General features: G+C 41.4%; 1 protein-coding gene across 1 annotated transcript in view; it reads right to left on the reverse strand.

Annotated features, from left to right (window-relative positions):
* PLCE1 (phospholipase C epsilon 1) overlaps positions 1–19,016 on the reverse strand; it is a 301,542-nt gene that overhangs the window by 116,524 nt on the left and 166,002 nt on the right. Inside the window, exon 4 of the mRNA XM_081075061.1 lies at positions 13,426–13,742. Within this exon, the coding sequence (XP_080931187.1) occupies positions 13,426–13,742 (317 nt within the window). The remainder of the gene's footprint in view (positions 1–13,425; positions 13,743–19,016) is intronic.

The raw sequence follows: 19,016 nt of genomic DNA on the forward strand, positions 1-19,016 counted from the left end.
CTTACTTCTTTCCCTGCTCCTTCTCTAGCTCTTGAGGATTTGTGGCCACAGTGCTTCGGGAGGCTGAGGCATTAAAGCCCCCCTACCCATCTTCTCTCCTATATGACAGACCCACATACCTCCCTACATGACAGTTTCCCAATGCATGTTCTGTAATAGGTACTGGGCCTACAAGCATTCAGTATTCAAGTATGTTTGTGAAATGCTGCATTCTGAGAGTGTCTTCATGGACATTAGCATAAGAAAGGACCTGAGAAGTCCTGTAATGAAAAATAAACGCCCTCAGTTATCATTGTTTGCCCAGCACAAGGCATATGTGTTAGACCACAGGGCGCTCTTTTTCACAGAATGCTTACTGACATCCAGCACAATTCACTTTGGGAGATGAGAGGCTGCTCTGGTCCTACTTGGTTATCCTCCAAATCCCTCAAACAAACCAGCATTTTATGCCCCTATTCCTTTATTCATGGTATTTTCCCTATGGCATAACTATTTATTGTGCAACTAGATGCACAGTATTATATGTATAAAAATATAACAAAGAGTTTGGGATTTGGGGTCACAAAAGCCTGAGTTTCATCTTGGCTTAGTCACTTCCTAGCTTGTGATATTAGGCAAATTCTGTAGCCTTTCTAAACCTCAGTTTTATTTGTAAAATAAAGCACTGATTCCCATCTTTCAGGGTTGCAGGAAAGCTAAACGTGATTAGGTATATTAAGTGTTTGGCACAGTGCCCAGTGCAAGGCACAGAATTAACGGTGGATACATTATTAATTTCCCCATTATCATCATTACCACCACCATCATCATTACTATCTAAATAAATGGAATAAAAATTAGACATCCTCAAGCAGCTAATTGTCAAATTAACCAATTTTTTTCCTTCTCTTTTGAGGGGATAATTTGACTTGCTTATCGAGGATTTATCTTGGAAGTCATTTCACAGTGTATATGTCAAGCTATACCTAGAAACAGAATGAGAGACATATATCAGATGATTGTAGACTTAAGGAAATTCCCATCTAGCTTTAAAACGCTCAGCAAAGAGGGGATTGATGGTTCAAGGCCAACCTAATGAGCACTCACTAGTGATGTGCCATAGGTTTTTTTTTTTTTTTTTTGGAAGATACAAATAGATTTTATTTATTTTTATTTATTTACTTTATTTTATTAGTTTTAGGTGCACAAAACAAAGTAATAGTTAGACGTTTATCATTTATATCCTTCACACTGTGTGAACCCCCCTCCCCCCATCCACTATCCCTCTGACATCGCACAGAGCCATTATATCTCCACTGTCTCTATTCCTAATGCTGTACTCCACTTCTTGTAAATATATATATATATATATATATATATATATATACATATATTCATAATAACTTGTACTTGACGTTCATTATTGTTCAGCTTTAGCTTCAGGTTTTTCTATCAATTCCTATTTGGTTTGACATTTTTTGCAACAATTTCAATAAATATACACGAACCACACTTACCAAACCTGAACATTAAAAAAATCAGCAGTGGTAGTTAATTCAATACATAACTGATTTATATTCAACATTATTTTGACAGGCTTGAATGTCCAAAAAGATAAAATTTAGTAGACTTAAATATAAGATACTATATCCATTTAAGAAAACAACAAAGTAACTCATGCGCAGAGGAAAGATGAGCTTGATGACCCTATGTCTAGGGGTTTTAGTTGTCCCTTAACTGGGCTAATAATTAGAGACTGCTGATGGAGAAAAGCAATCAAATTAACAGGCAGTAACAGCAGGAGAATTATCCAACTGTAAGAGGGGATTAGGGAGCCTCAGAACAGATTAGAGAAGCTCATTTTTAAAAAGGATATTGAAAAATGATGTAAATTTTGATGGGATGGGGAATGTCTAGCCTCAAGAGAAACAAACCAAAGGAACACACGATTTCTGTTATTCCTCTGGGGACTCCATCAACAGAATAGGCTCCCTGAAATGGAGTGAGCTCTGTCTTTGAAAGTTTTTAGCAAAAGCTGGGTAAGAACGTACAAGGGAGAGATTCCTACATTTGGTGGATGATAGGCGTACGAGCTCTAAGGATACCCTAGACCTCCAGGAAGGTGAACAAGCAGGTCCTAGAGCAAATGAAGCCTGAAACATCGCTGGAGGCGAAAATGACAGAAATGAAGCTGTCCTACTTTGGGCACATCCTGAGAAGCCAGGCTTCTTTGGAAAAGATAATTAATGCTGGGAAAAATAGAAGGCAGCAGGAAAAGAGGAAGACCAAATATGAGATGGATGGACTCCATAAAAGAAGACACAGGCATGAGTTTAGAAGAGCAGGACGGTCGAGGACAAAACACGGTGGACGTCACTCATGTGTAGGGTTGCTAGGACTTGGAGCCAACTCAACAACGTGTCACACACAGGGGCACATAACTGCCGAAACCTCATTGGGGATAAAGTTCCTAATTGTGTCTGGCAAAAGCCGTTCCAACCTCCAAGGCTCCGAAGCCTTCGGTCGTCCTCAAGGGCACCATGCCCTGTGGTCTCTCCCTTCCTTCTCATGGCACTTTGAGCTCTTATCTCTCATTTGCATTGGATCACACTAGTTACATTTATTGAGTACTTATCCTGTGGCAGACGATTGTATACATTATCTGGCTTAAATGTCCCAATAACCATGTGAAATTGATAAAAGTATCCCCCGTTAAAGTGAGAACTATGAAGCTGAAATCAGTTTATGTCATTTACTTGCCCAGAGTCCTATAGAGAGTTGGTGGCAGAAACTAGACTCAAATCCAGATTTAGCGATAGAATTATACTCTTTCCACCACCCCATGGTACTTCTCTAACCATGCCCTCTCACGTGATAGTTAATGCTTTGCATTGCCTTTTTTACGTACATTTATTCACTATTTTACGTCTCATGTGCCTTGAACTAGATTGTAAATTCCTTGACCAAAGGGTCATGTCTTGCTTTTCTTTGCATTTCTAATAGTATCTACTTCAATAAACTACTGTTAACACCAACTAGCATTATCCATTCATTAAGTATTTATTTACTGAGCGTCTGCTATACAGCTGGCACTTTGCAAAGAACCAAACACATAGCGATGAACAAGTTGCACAAGTTTCTAAGGAAAAAAAGCAAACAACTAAACAAATATATGTAAAAAACAAATAAGGAAAAAAAGTAAACAAGTCAATGGCTTCCCTGACTTTTGAGTTGAGACACGACCAAGAGAAAACAGCAACTGTGGTGTGAGTCAGGGGAAGGTCTTCGACAAAAGGAACAGCAAGTGCAAAGGCCGAGTGGGGAAAACTAGGTCAGTGTGTTCAGGAACAAACTTAAGGGCAGAGTGCCTGGAACGGAACAAGAAAGAGGGGTGGGTGGTGCAAAGTTAGGTTGGAGAAGTACAGAGGGGCCAAATCATGCATAGTCTTGGCATTCTGAGTTTTATTCCAAATGCAAAGGGAAGCCATTGGGGGATTTTCAGCAACAGGGAGTGAGCTGCTCTGCTTTAGGTTTATAAAAGATCACTCTGGTTGCTGGGTGAAGAATGGATTATGGGGTATGCAACCTTGAAAGCAGTACTGGAGGTGAGTGCAATGGTGGCTGCCTCCAAGGTGATGGCAGGTGAAATGCTAAGGAATGGTCCGATTCAGAATGTATTTTGTAAGTAAAGCAAATGGGACTTGCTGATGGTTTGGATGTTGGGGATTTGGGAAAGGAGTAAATCAAGGATGACTCCTAGGTTGTCAGCCTGAGCCCCTGGGTAGATGCTGAGATGAGGGGCCTGATGTGGGGTAAGTAGGGAAGACAGTGGCTGGTATGTGAATGGGGGAGGGAGACGTGAATAGTTCTATTTTGGCCATATTTGAGATGCCTTTCAGCTCTGTCTGTCTTTCTTCTGTGCTATGGCCCCAGTGCACAAAGTACAGCACTTCGTACATAAGTTGGTATTCAATAAAATCTTGTTGAATGAAAAAAGCTAAGGAGAGGCATTGAGAAGGCAACTGGATTTAGGAATGTTTAAACCTCTTGGGTGAATGTAGATTCTTGGCAAAGCATAAACACATTCCTCCTTGGCTCCTACATGTGCAGTAAAGATCTCTAAGAGTGGTTTTTCAAAGAGCCGAATTAAACATCCAAATAGGGTCAGTTAATGCAGTCCTGGAGGAGAAGTTCAAAATCCCAGTCTCTGACGAAAGCACACCTGGTCTTTCCCAGTGTTCAGTGTCATTTAAGTGACATGTCTGATGGATTGGATTCAGATTTGGACTAATTTTTATTATTTCTAATAATAATAATAAGAAGAATAAGAATAATTATCACATGTGTCAAAATTTTTGTCTATTTGCTAATTTCCATTGGCTATATTCTTATTTCTATCATTCCGGGGATGGAAGTACTAACTGAAGTGCTTTAAACAGAATAAAACAGGCCTCCAACAGGTCAATGGCTTTGGCAGTTCTCTTTCTAGTTTGGTTAAATCCTAGACACACGATATAACCTTTAAGAAGGGTAATGAAGAGAATAAAAATATCCTGTCATGGTAACAAAATAGTCTGAATATTTAAGATTTCAAAACCAAGCCTTCTACTACAGCATGAGGACCAAATAATAATTTTTTAAAAATATAGACAGATAAAAGGAAGGGAGGAAGGAAGGAAGGAAGGAAGGAAGGAAGGAAGGAAGGAAGGAAGGAAGGAAGGAAGGAAAGAAGGAAGGAAAGAAAAAAAAAAGAAAGAAAGAAAGAAAGGAGAAAAGCAAATAAGCCCCCACATGTAGTTAAATTTACTCTGGACAGTTCTGCACTGATGGATGACCCCATGGGGACACAGCTTTGTTCTTCACTTTGAATACCCAAGTGTCCGGATAGTCTACAGCAGTGATTCTCAAACATTGGTGGCATCAGAATTATCTTGTACAGCTTTAAAAAAATGCTAAGGAATGGTCCAATTCAGAATGTATTTTGTAAGTAAAGCAAATGGGACTTGCTGATGGTTTGGATGTTGGGGATTTGGGAAAAGAGTAAATCAAGGATGACTCCTAGGTTGTCAGCCTGAGCCCCTGGGTAGATTTTTAAAAAAATACAGATCCCTGTGCTCATCCTGTATCCATGGAGCCAGAAACTCCCCGGGGTGGGCTCCAGGCACACGTATTTTAAAAATATCCTGATGCCCTTGCCCTTATTTGGCTGATCAGTGGAAACCACTGTTTAAGGAAATCACATTAGATGTTTAAAGCATGAGCACAGACGTGAAGGTCCTGATTGAAAAGGTGCTTGGCAGCCCTTCTCTACCACCTTCTCTTAATGCCCCAACTTTGAGCACAGCCTTCCTCCCTTCTTCCTCCCTCCCAGTTCTTCTAGAAGTATTGGTGGGACTTAAGATTTTGAATTTCCAAAGGAATCACTCTTGAGGGTGTAGGTTTCATGCAAAATAGAAAGAGAGGAGGAAAAACATAGCAGAGATGGTGTGGTCAAAAGAGGAAGATAAAGAACTACAGTAAAATTAGGGTTTTTTTTTGACATCCTACATTCTCAGGCATCCAGTAACTCAAAGTTAAGAAGGGAACTTTACAAACCAAAGACCTAAAATGCCCTTTCTGTCTGGTCCTGTGGAAATGACAACTTATCCTAATACTCTTCTGGGAAGGTATTCTCAAACACCTTGCTATGCCATTGTTTTTCCCATTTCAAGGACCTCAGCCTCTGAATTCAAAGGAGATTCCCCACTGTTAGTATCAGGAAGTGAGCACATAAGTTAAAGTCAAGAAAGAGGTCGTATTGTTATACATGTTGAAATCATAAAGAATATTTTGACTACTGAAGTGAAGAAAATGGTTTTATTCACAGTAAGAGAACCAAGTTGAAGGAAAAAAGGCTTCTTCAGTTTTTGATTCAATAGCATTAGTAACACTGGCTCTGGAAACCAGATCACCTGGGTTCGAAGCCTAGCTCTGAAACCACAGGCCATTTAGTTAGCCTCTCTGAGCCTCAGTTTTCTCATCTGTTAATTGGGGAAGGGATAATATTTTTTAAATGGGATCTATTATTATTATTCTGAAAATGCAGTTATTTTAGTTTTGTTTTTCTTTGTAACCCACATTGAACCATGACTGTGTCTCAGATCCTCACCGAGTTCTTTACACCAGTCATCGCTCTGAATACTCACAGAAACCATTTGAGGTAGGTACTATTATCATCCCATCTAAAGATGAGGGATTAGATCAGAGGTGTCCAAACTTTTTTCAACGTTTTTCACCAAGGGCCATATGCGGTAAAATACACAAACAGCTGGGCCACTCTCTCTAGGTGAAGCACGTATTGCCTCACCTGGTTTATTTAAGTAAACTAAATATATTTTCGGAATTTGCTGCGGGCCAATTAACAATGGATCGCGGGCCGCAGTTGGCCTGCGGGCCGCAGTTTGGACAGCCCTGGATTAGATAGTTGGCTTGAGGTTCCACAGCTGGGAATGGTGGATGAGAACGCAGGCAGGCTGACTCCAGAGCTGTCCCCGAATGATGTGAGAGCACCCTCCTCATCCCAGCCCTGCCATTTTCTGAGTGGTTCTGTGAGTGACTAGAATCCTCTGAGTGCTGACTGTCAAACACCATCAAGCATGATTTGCTGTCAATCGGCTTGAGGGCAGATGAGCCCCCTATGAATACCTTGCCCTTAGAACACTGCCTTACACAGCTCAGTCTCTGTGGTTTAATTACCTACTATATTTTTTCAGTCCAGAAATTTCTGGACTAAGAGCTGTGTTAAGCCAGGAATGTGCAGTGAAATGCTCTGGGGAATGAATACAATGTCTGCTCTCAGAGGTGTGCCGCTGGGGAGATGTGCTTTCCCAAGGAGAAATCTGGTTTTCCAAAGTGAGCTGAAATTTCCATAACCCTGAGGGGGCTTTATCAGCAAAGTATTCCATGAGTGTTCAGACATGAGGACGAAAGTTAGGATAGCAGCATTGAACAGATTATTTTCTTGATTGTCTGCATAAAAGGAGGTGGTGGGGAATAAGCCTTGATAGAAAAGTTTTCGAACATGGTTGAATGTAGAAATTCAAAACAATATCTTTTTCTAAAATATTTCCAGTGAAGGAACACATTTGGACATGAGGACCGACAATATATCATCCTTTTTCCTTATTGTGCTGAAATGCTGTTCCCTTGGCTACATGACCAGACAGACTTTTAGATGTAGGGATGTGCCAAAGAGATCACCATCACTTATGAAGTCTACGAGGGATTCTGCTGGAAGGACCCAAGGGTCAAACAGCCCTTTCCTGGCCAGATGGTTTCTTTATGCATGTAATTCTTTTCCAGGGAGTTACGCTGCACCTTGGCATTCTTTATGGGGTACGGGAGGGGGCTTTAAACTGTTGAATTGACATCTGGTGAAACCTATCAGATGGAAGGAACAAGCAACAACTGAGTGTCACTTTGGGCTGCCCATGTTTGTGTGGCTGGAGAAGCAGCTTGATGACTGCTTAGGTTGACCAAACAGAAGGGCGTGGGGCAAGGTCATTGGGGGCAAAGAGCCAGGTAGAGTCCCTCCAGAGTCTTCTGGGATCTCAGGACAACGGGGCTCATTCTTGGGCTCATGACTTGCCCTTGGACCTGCTGGTCCGAAAGAAGTGCCCAGACAAATGGTCTTGCTAAGAACTACTAACTGTTAATAGACTCTTGAAGCCAAAGGCAGTCCCTAGCCAGAGAAGTCAACTATCTAGTACACAAAAGAGTGTCTGGCCGTGGTGTGGGCAGTGGGAGGTTATGGAGCCAAAAATTCACTCTGTTGACAGATCCTGAGGACCAGCTATAGATGCAGACCACGATGACTTCTAATCCCAAAGGTCATCAATGGGTGAACAACAGGGCAGAAGCAGAGCCCATATTGGGGGGTCATACGGTTTGAGAACTAGTGACTCAGAAGTGTATTTCCAGAACATATTCCCCAGCTATGCTCCACCACAGAGCGTTGCAAGAAAAAGATGTGAAAGCACAGGGAGAAAGGATGATTCTTCAATCTCTCTGCCTCTCATCTCTTCTCAACCGCACGTGCTAAAGTATATGATTTCTTTGGTGAAATTATCTACAAAAATGGCTCTCTGTCTCCTCTAGAAAAGATAAATAGCTCTGGAATTTATTCTAAGAGGAATTAAAAAAACAGTAAGATCAAATGGAATGTGGGCTAGAGGTAGGGGCTGGATAGAGGAAGAAAATGAGGGGGAGAGAGAACAATGTGTTTTGAGGCTGTCAAAGCAAGATACTTCGTGGGTGGCCAGGAAGTGAGGCCTGCTCCATTTGAAAGGAGAAAGAGAGGACACTGGCTTCTTGGAATTTTAGATGAGGAACATGACTCTGGAGAGGTGTCCACATCAAAAGGGTTCAGGAGACTTGCCTCCCAACCAAGCAAAGCAGGACTCAACCCACCCTGAGCACAGACCTTGACTGCCACCAGCTTGAGGGCTGACCTCCTGCACGTGCTTCTGTGTACTTGCAAGGATAGAAAGATGGCCTCCTTTCAGAAATTACTCTGGCATGCACCAGTCTTGATGTCAGGCAGGAGACGGGGGAATGGGGACAGACATTGCTTCCCAGCCACAGTCTAAACTGCTTTTAAGTGACTTATCTCCTGGCGTTCCTTAATGTAAGCCAAACCCTTTCATTTATTTCATGATTGTAAATTGCATTACATTTTAACCATGTTTTCCTAAGAAGGAACATTATGCAACATTGCCTGAAAGGCATCAGGGATTTTCTTCCCTTTCCCCACATTGTAGATAAGTCATTGTGTCAAGAGTTATTAAAATTCAAGAAACTTCTAGCTCTTGATCAAGTTCTACTGACAATCAGGAGCAAGCTTCCTCCCTAGACCTTGAGTCTTCCTCATGACAAGAAGTGGTTGTCTTCTTGTCTGGAATGTCCTCCTTTCCCAGTGATGTTTGTTCCTCCTCTATCCCAGCCACCCTTCAAGTCAGTCCCACACTCCAGAGCTGAGCAAAGAGAGCTCTGATCACCCACCCAGATACCTCAGCTCCCACTGTCTGTACCACTCACACTGCACGTACTTTCTGCCTTTTTTGGTAGTGACTTGTGCCCGTGCCTGACTACAATTTAAGACTGGTAGTTCTGCAGCCGCAGACTGTTACTCACTTTCCTTAGAGCTGATCCACCGTGGTGCCCTGCTTCAGAGAAATGCTGACAATATGTTAACTACATGTTTCAATGCAGGAATAAATGCATTCACCTCTCCCCTAAGTGACTAGCACTCCTTCAATACAGCTAACACCGGGGGTGCCAAAAAATGTATACATTTTAAGAGATGTTATCTATGTATTACTTTTCGAAGTTGAATTGAATTATGGTAGCAATGTGTAGTATGATGTTCCCTCAAAAGATGGAGTTAATCAAATGAATGCTAGCGTCATTCATTGTATTACAATTTTAATACAGTTTTTTTCCTTTCTTAAATGTGTATACATTTTTTTTGGCACCCTCTGTATTCTTCCTCCTGTCTTTCAGATTCTCCAGTGTTCCAAGGAATATATACCTTCCTCCCCTGAAGAAAGTGTATTTATTTTGTGCATCCAATTTTGACAGAATCAAAGTATGGGATTATCATGTTGTAAACTTTCTTCATATATTGATAATTTCTTATTTAAAAGAATATGTTTGAAAAAAAGAGAAGGCTAATAACATACTATGTGCTCAATTAATGTCTTGAATGAATGAATGAGTTCATAAGTGATAATAAAAAATTGGATAAAAATAGACACAGAAAGAATAGAAAAAGACAGATGCACTGGAGATTGAAAAAAGAAGTAGAAAGAGAGGAAGGAGAGAGGGAAAGGAGACCAAAGTCTAATTAAATTCTAAATCAGCAATTCTGGTTTAACTACAAACCTGAACATGGTAATTTAATAAGTAGAGAGGCAAAGCAGTTGGGTGAGAATAGACTTCGAAGACAGATATCTGGATTCTGACATTCACTCAGCCACTGTGTGCCCTTGGATAAGTGACTCAACCTCTCTGAGTTTCACCATTTTTTAAACTTTATTTTGAAGTAATTTTATTTTTACAGAAAATTTGCAAAAATAGTACCGAGAGTTTCTGTGTACAGTTCACCCAGCTTCTCCTAATGTTACCATCTTTCATAACCATGGCCATTATCAATTAACATTGATTCATGAATACCAATTAAACTACCTGCCTTATTAGCATTTCACTAGTTTTGCTGTTAATATCCTTTTTCTAGTCCAGGACCCAATAGGAACCCACACTACATTTAGTTGTCAAAGACTCTTTGAGTCTTTGACCGTTCCTCAATCTTTCCTTTCACCACCCTGACACTTTTGAATAGTAAAATGTCCCTCAATTTAGGGCTGCCTGATGGTTTTTCTCATGATTGGTTTAACTTATGCTCTTTTTTTTCTTTTTCTTTTTTTGGCAGGAACGCCAAAGAGATGATGTCATGCCTTCTTAGCGCATCACGTCAGGAGATACACATCAATATGTTTTGTCTGGTCATGTTGACTTGAGCACACTTACGTAAGGTGGTGTCTACAGGGTTTCTCCACTGCTCTATTTTTCCCTTTGTAACTAATAAATATTTTGTGGAGAGATACTTTGAGACTACATAAATATCTTGTTTCTCATCCCATTTTTGTCCAACAATTTTAGCATTCATCAGAGGTTCTTGCCTGTAACAATTTATTCCTGGGGTGTCCTAATGATGATTTCCTATTTTCTTCACTCCTTTTACATACATTTATTAATTGCCAGTCTTTTATAGGTAAGACTTGTACCTTACCCTCCCCTCCCATTGATTTATTTATTTAATTACTTATATCAGTACGGACTCGTGAATATTTATTTTGTTCTACGGATCATAATCCAACACTACCATTATTTATTTTGTTGTTTAAGTTCCACTGTCTTCATCTGTGAGTCTGGAATACTGACAACAGCCTTACACAATGTTGTAAGGATTAAATGGGGTTTTAAAATATGAAAATATCCAGTCCAGAGCACCTAGTAAATAAATGCTAGCTCATTTCCTTCCCTTTCTTTACAGAAAGAAAAGCCACGCTAATTTGCAGGCAAGACCATTCCATATAGGTGAAAATCTGAATTTAAGAATCCTCTTTTAATGTAATGCAGGTTTTCTACCCTAAGGTATACAAAGTAACAATAATCCAGCTATCCCAGTGTTGCCTAGTGGAGGTCATTTGTGATCTGCCTGTAACGGCTATATACGATTGATTTTTAATCAGCATGCCCATAATTTGTATGAAAATAGATGCTTGAGAATACTTGAAAACAGACTGTTCTCTTAAGTAGTTTAAGTGTTTTCCCAGAAATCTTGTTTACGTTCTGAAGTTGCTTAGCTAAACTATTTTCAGAGATAGTCCAAAGTATGCCTCAAACCAGCTGTAGGTCGTATCGTCACTAACTCTGAATTACTGAAATCACTGATTCCTCTTTGATTCCCACGGTTAGGGTAGTGAATGGAAGAAATCTAAGTTGTTTCCCTCTGAAAGTAATTTAAAATGAGATTTTCAAAGTTCAGACAAATCACTAAGTTCAGGTGGAATTGAAAACAACAAGAACAACAACGAAGGATGTGGGTAAGGTCCTAAAGATGTGAGAGTGACTAGATATAAAAGTTTACAATAATTCACGAAGTACAGTAAAATCCATCAATAAAATCATTCCGATTACTGGAACTTTCATTTCCCACCCAGTTTTATCAGTAATGAAAATCAAGAATGTCAGGAGATTTATTTTAAAAACCAACTTTGGGGCAGCGTGGTTCCCAAGCTCTCATGTGGACTCCCAGAGAGCATGTCTTACTCCAGTTGGGGTAGGACCATGGATCTGTGTTTTCATCAGTTGCCACAGGAACCTGACACAGGTGGGAGGCAGAATACTGACGTGTTTCAAAGCCCAGGCTCTGGGGCCTGACTATGTGGGTTTGAATCTCACTATTGCCACCTGCCACCTGTGCAACTTTGGGCAAATGACTTCATCTCCTCGTGCCTCAGTTTCCCCATTGGTAAGGAGGGGCTAATGAAAATACCTCTCCGCCCAGGGTTGTTGTGTGGTGCAAATAAATGGTACTTGTAAATGATTAGCACAGCAGTGCTAGATAGAGATCAGCGATTCCTATGGTTGACGGATCTCCCTTTGAGGAACGGGGTGCTGGCATGTCTGGGCACAGAACTGCTTGAGCTCAGCCTCTAACATGTTCCCCATCCACTGTGCGTTACCATGGTCACTGACATTTACATCTATCATCAGGCTCATGATTGGCAGACTATAGAGGCTGCACGGTGAGCTGCTATCCTTACAAAGTATTTAAGTGACAAGGTGATTGGTCCTCTGTCAATCAGAGAGACACTCATATGGGACCAGAGTGGGAGTATCCTCTTAGCATTCAGCTAGTTTACCAGATGACTGGAATAGGACACTGCTGTATTTGTGGAGGTACACCAGTCACCAGTGAATAAATACAGAGACTTAAATTTTGTGTTTTAATAGTCAAGGCAAAAAAAAAAAAAGAAAGAAATTAAATCAAAAAGACATAAAACGTAGAACAGGAGACTCTGGGTCATACTATGGAAAAAAATGTTCTGTAAACTCAAAAGCCCAGCACCCCGACCCTAGCACTGCACGGAGCCCCGCCTCTCCTTCCTGTCCGTCACCTCACTTCAGGGCCGCACGACATCAGCCATTGGTCCTTTTCCTCCCAGTGAGGCCCTGGACCTCTAATAGTGCCTCCCTCTTAAGAGTCCCCAGACTCCAATCACAGCTGCCCTCTTCAGAACTGATTTCTGGTAGGTCTCAGAGGCCTGGGAGGGATGTTCTGGGGCCAGGAACTTGATGGGATGCAGAGAGCAGGAGTGGGGGACTCATTGCCCCTCATCCCATGCTCCTCACTGCTGTCCTGGCCCACGTGTGTTGGTGTCTAGTGTCTGCTGAGCAGGCCTGACAGTGGAAGAGGGGTGGGGAAGACGGACCCCATGGCCAGGGAGCATCTTGTCAGAAACCAAAAGTGGGACACCTGGTCTTAAAAGCACCTTTAGGAACAAGGGGGAGAATATTTGAAAATGGGCCCAGGGAGAGTATTTTGGCAAGGGAGGGGATAAAAGGGGGGGCAGGTTGTCTAAAAGGAGAAGGCCTATGGACTTGGTAGTCATATGGGGTAGAGACAGGATCAATTAGGCTTAAGGGTTGGTTGGAGTGAAGTGGGAGAGAGGATGACAAAGTGTTGTGTAGCTCTGCCTGGAAGGAAAACAGCCATCATGGAAGTAGCAAGACAGACAGGTAGATAAGAAATTAGTAATAGACAAGCCTAAAAGGAGAAATATGCTCCAAAGTCACTTACTAGTGATTCTGTTACAGAAACATCTCACCGCGGCTTCTTACCTCATTAAATCTCATCACAAGATCTTCAAGGGCATTGTGCTCTCCGTTCTGGGAGGTAAGAATTGATGCTGAGATGGATGCTTTGAGGCAGGGAAGCGACTGCTGGCATTCTGGAGTGCCCAAGTTCCGGGTCAAGAAGCAAAGATAGTCAACCGGCAAGACCCTTCGGTAAATATTCTGTTCCTGCTCCATCAGGATGCTGGCGACTTCCTCTGGGAACTGGATGAGGGGCTGCAGCTCAATCAGTTCCTTGCTGATCCCAGCTGAACTTGAAGGGAGGGCACTGGAATTGGCCATAGAGGAACCTGCTTGGCGTTCTGAAATAAAGCCACAAAAATCGTGGTCATACCAAGGCCAGTATGTCTTCTAACAGATATTTACTTGAGAGTCATTCAAAATCTTGCAGGTTTGTTAAGCAAAGTTTCTGCTTGGTGAATAGTTCTATACTACCTTTCTTGTTCTGGAGACCTGATATCTGCCTTGCCTGCTCCCTCCTGCCCTCTGGGTGGGGGGGCAGGTAAGGGGGAGAGGCTGAGTTTCCCATTTTCAGAAGCAGAATTGATCTAGTACCCCATGCCCTAGCCAGTTCACTATGGCACTTCGCAGAGTGGTAGAGAAGTCAAGTACCGTTTGACTTTTTCATCCTCCAGGGCTGACCATCAGGGTGCAGCGACAGAAATGGAAGAGGAAAGAAGGCTCTAGGGGAAGAGGAAAGTGCAGGGATTTGTACACGCGTGTAAACACGTAGGAGACCTGGGGACTCTTTGCACACGGTCTCAAAACTTCATGGTCTACTCTGCCAATATCTCACCCTCAAAACTCCGATTCCACTGAGATCCATTTAGGGGGTTGCAGGGACAGAACCACCTATAAAAGTAAGGAGTGAATAGATAACAAGGAGATGTATCTAAACAAACAAAATAAATAAATCTTATTCCCTACTCCACAACTGGTAGTAAGGAGATGGTAGTGGGAAAGTGGCAAGTGCATCAGATGTAAGTACCAAATGCATTTGTAGACTCAATATTATTCCCTTAGCACAAATTCACTTTATTTTGACCACTACCTCCACAATCTGTCTCTTAACTTCCTACGTGTATGTCATTCATTCATTCGGCTACATTGATCCATCCATTCATTCAAAAACTGAAAATCTACAATGAGTCCTAGAACACAATTTCCCAAAGTATGATCAGTTTTGTGGCCAGCTAAGTTGGGCAAATGTCACATATTCATGTCACAAATTCTCTTCCTGGAAATATATGGGGCACAGGGATATACCATTAAAGGCTCTAAGAGGTCTGGGAGTAAAGAAATCCATTGACGTGGTCTGACCCAGTGTTTCTCTAGAGCCATACTTTATATAACATTTACTAGACTATTCTGTGTAACTAGAGTTGCTTGGAACCTCTTCAGGAAATGCTGCCCTGAGGGCCAAACTGTTCTCTCTCTCCATCCAGTTCACATCTTTTCATTCCCGGCAGTCCCTCCCTGGCCATACCTCCTTCAGGCTTCTCGTGGTGCTTCATGAGGGGACCACATTCTATTTTCCCACAATATTTCTTACATTCCTGGTTTCTTAAAGCACCCCTATTGACCCTTTGACAGAATAAAATCTATCTGTCTTCTGATGACACTGTACTCCTCACCACCGACAGTCGTCTGGCCTGGACACTGGACAAGAGCAAAACCCATAAGGAAGACTTCCTCAACATTCCGACATCAATATTCTTGACTCTTTGTTTTTTTTTTGTTTTTTTTTTTAAATCTCTATTGCTGCAAACTTTGGAATCATCATTCCAATGTGCTCCGTCTCTGCATTATTAGACTCATCATCCCTGAATTCCCCTCCTCTTCCCTTCTACCTTTCCCCCTAAACCTTCTCTGTCCTCAGTAGACTTCCAGTTCCTTGGCCTTGGCCTGGGTACATGGTCAGAATTTTAACATGGCACCCACCAACTCCCAGGATTCCTTCCCAAGTCACCTTGACTTTCCACCACATGCACTTTCCACTCTTCAATCCTAGGCAAATGCAACCATCCATACTTGGCTTCTGGGTCACAGTATGACACGCACAATTATGCTACTTCGTTATCGGACCCTTGTGATTTGTGTTATCTAACTTCAGGGAGGCCCCAAGGACAGCTTCAATTTTACATGAATTTATTTATTTTTCCCTAAATAATTCACTGTCGTCTTTACCTCAGCAATATAGCTTTTCTATTCTTCTCACCCTCCCAAACCCACTTTTACTTTCTTTACATTTGTTCAATCATTTCTTAACTGACTACACTGTGATAATTGCCAAGTGTCAGGAACTCCATGAGTTAGTTCAAATGCCTCTATGTCTTCCATTCTCTCCTTCTCTGAGAATGGTGAGTTCTTCCTCCTCAACAAGGCTCATCTATGATTATTAAGTCTGTTTATTCAGCTTGTCTCAGTGGTTATCCCCACCTTCAACCCTATCTTTCTACTGGCTCTTCTTTGCCTGCACAAACATTAGGTTTCCCTTACCCTTACAAACAAATCAATAAAGCTTCCCTTCTCCCTGAAACTCCCAATCCTCTCTAGCCTCCCTTTCATCACGGACCTTCTCTGGAGGGTAGTCTACATTCCTTGATTCCTTCCTGTGTAAATGTGGTGACCGTTATCTTCTGATCCAAAACTCAGGCTGCACAGTCTGTTTGAATTAACAAACCAGTAAGGATGTGGGAGAGAAAACGGGAAACCGCTCTGTCCTAGGCGCTCCTAGTTTTCTGATTACCATGTTAACAGGACATCTCTGCTGATGGTCTGAGCTCTGAAATTCTCCCCTCACCCCTCCTCTCCCAAGCAGCCCACCCCCTTTGAAGCATAGCTCAGGAAAAGTTCTTGGTGGTATTTACTATTTAATTGAGTTACTCCCCCGTTTTGGAGGAAGGCTTCCTGAACTTGCTTTAAATATATCCCTGAACTTTCCGTTTGTCTTCTGTATAAAAACTAGAGCATCCAAATTCTTATTTCTCTTTGATTCTAAAAGGTGAGCAGGTGAGTAAGGAGTACAGTGACTTATTCTAACCATTTTTTATCCATCTTTTGGATCAAGCTACCAAAAATTGACTGCAGCAAAAAAAGCAAGGACTACCAAATTATATTTGGTTCTCTCTAAGCTAATATTTGAAAATAATTAAAAATAAGGCTGTTGGTCAGGTCTATATGGCCTAGATGTCCTCATTCTTCAATTTCTGAGTAGTTTAGAAAGTCACTGGATTTCCTGAAAGTTGAGTCAGAATGTGGCCTGATGACAGAGGCATACTGCAATTTCTGGATACTGATAATTTATGCAGAGTGGAATTAGCTACGTAAAGGAAGTCTTCCCAGAAGTAACCAACTCTAAGGCACGATTTCAAAGTATAGCACCCTGTGAAGGAAACGAAAGTAACTCTGAAATCATACGTAACTGCTTGTCTAATATGTAAGAGAAGAGATAATGTAATAAAATATGTAAATAACGTAACATAAGATGACATATTATAAACTATAATATATCTTGAGATATGACTCACATGCTGTTACAATGAATGAAGACTCTAGTGACTGGCGGGAAATAGCAATAAAGGAGATCTAAAAAAATTGAATGAAAGAAGAAAAAGAAGCCTGGTCAGTATAACCCTAAGAAATGTAGTGGCCCCATGTTTCTCAGTAGAAGCATGAAAACACACTCAAAGGAAACACAAAGCGGATGTTGGAACCTTGAAACATAATATAAACCTTTAGTGAAAGTTTCCTTAAAGCAGCATTACTCAGGGAATTTTTATCATGCACCACAAAGAAACATCCCAGAAATCTTCCTGGGACATAATTTTCTGTCCTTCAAGTTCCACACTTCCGCAGCTGTTAAAAAAACAAACTCAGAAAACCCCCCTCAGATTTGTGGTTATGACAGGCAGGGAGTGGCGGGAGAGGGATTGGAGGTGGTCAAAATATTCAAACTTCCAGTTATAAGATAAATAAGTATTAGGAATGTAAGGTGATGCAACGTGGTAACGACATTTAACACTTCGGTAGGATACACAGAAAAGCTGTTAAAAGCGTAAATCTTAAAAATTCTCATTACAAGGAAAAGATTTCCTTTTTCTTTTTTGCTTTCCCTTTTTATTGTATCTACATAAGATAATGGGGGCTAACTGAACTTATTGTGGTGATCATATCGCAATACAGCTAAGTCAAACCATTGTGCTGTACACTTTGAGCTTATACAGTGATGCATGTCAATTATATCTCAATGGAACTGAAAAACGTATTTCCCACTTTCTCTCATTCTTGCTGCCCTTTCTTTGTAATTTCCTCCTTCCCCCTCACATGCCACATTGCCCCAACTCTCAGCTGTAAGTCACCATCACACCTTCCTCTCTATAACATGGGCAACCCTACAATGCAAGTCTTAGGAGCTCTATGACCCATGATCCTTCCTCGTTATTTGTGGAGCAAAGTTCGTAAGGCCCACTGAAAACTATAACGATTCTCTTGTGAAAATTTTTTTTTAGAAAACTTCTGGTGAATAAAATTATTCACCTTATTTACAGTCAATGTTTGCTCTCAGCCCCATGGTCCTCAGGGAATAGTTACTCTATAGTGGAGTAGCGCTGTATCTCTACGTACTGTCACAGCCTAGAAATATTTACCACACAGTATCTTCAAGTTCGGATTCCCTGCTCCAATAAGATCTTCCTGAACTAAGTGCTGTATGTGGAGCAATTCAGGAGGTAGACAGTGTTTTTCTGTGAGGCTCACGTAGGGTCACATAAGTAATAAGCTGGGGCGCTGGGGTTTGAATCAGGGTCTATTTGACTCCAGAGCTCATGTTCCTGATCACTCAGCGTATCGTCTACGTAGCAATGAGATGCCACACCTGACATTCTGGTGTTTAGATGCATCTCAAGTGACTTTAGTCAGGATAAATCAACTTTCTGTGCTTGTTCACTTGGAGTGAGCTATAAAATGAACTCTTTAAATGCCAAAGGCAAGGATTTGACACTAGAGGGTGGACTGTTCCCCTCCTTGGTCAGCCTGGAACCATCACTTCAAACACTCCATTACAACTACGTTAGAGTGGAGTACACGGAAACTTAGAAGTGTCCTCTCCTTTCCCTTTTTGTAAGTTCATGAGAACGCTCCCATGCTTTAAACTAGCATTTGCCAAAGTATGTTACACTGAATTTGTGCAAAACACAGTTCCTTAGTTAATAATTTAGAGGCATAGTAGGCTAAACAAAGCTTAACAAGTTCTCTTTTTCTATTTTAACTGCAAGACTTCTCAGACACTTAAATAATTCCCACAAGGGGAATGCAGCTCTCCTCAACTTTGTTGTTCATTTCTATGTCACTTACACGGGAATTATAGACCCTTCAAAACTTCGGGCTCCACACTCAGTGATTCTCAATGGGAGAATGGGGCCTGAGGTGCTCATGAGGTAGTTAGTTTCCAAGGAAGCTTAGTCTGCCACGTTGCTGGAACCCTATGGAAAGGTCTAATGGAAAAGAGACCATAGCTTATTTAGGAAACTGCGAGCCATTCCCAATGGCTGAAGCATATTTTAGAGAGATAGAGC

This window comes from Rhinolophus hipposideros, assembly GCF_964194185.1.
Source record: "Rhinolophus hipposideros genome assembly, chromosome: 15".
NCBI lineage: Eukaryota > Metazoa > Chordata > Mammalia > Chiroptera > Rhinolophidae > Rhinolophus > Rhinolophus hipposideros.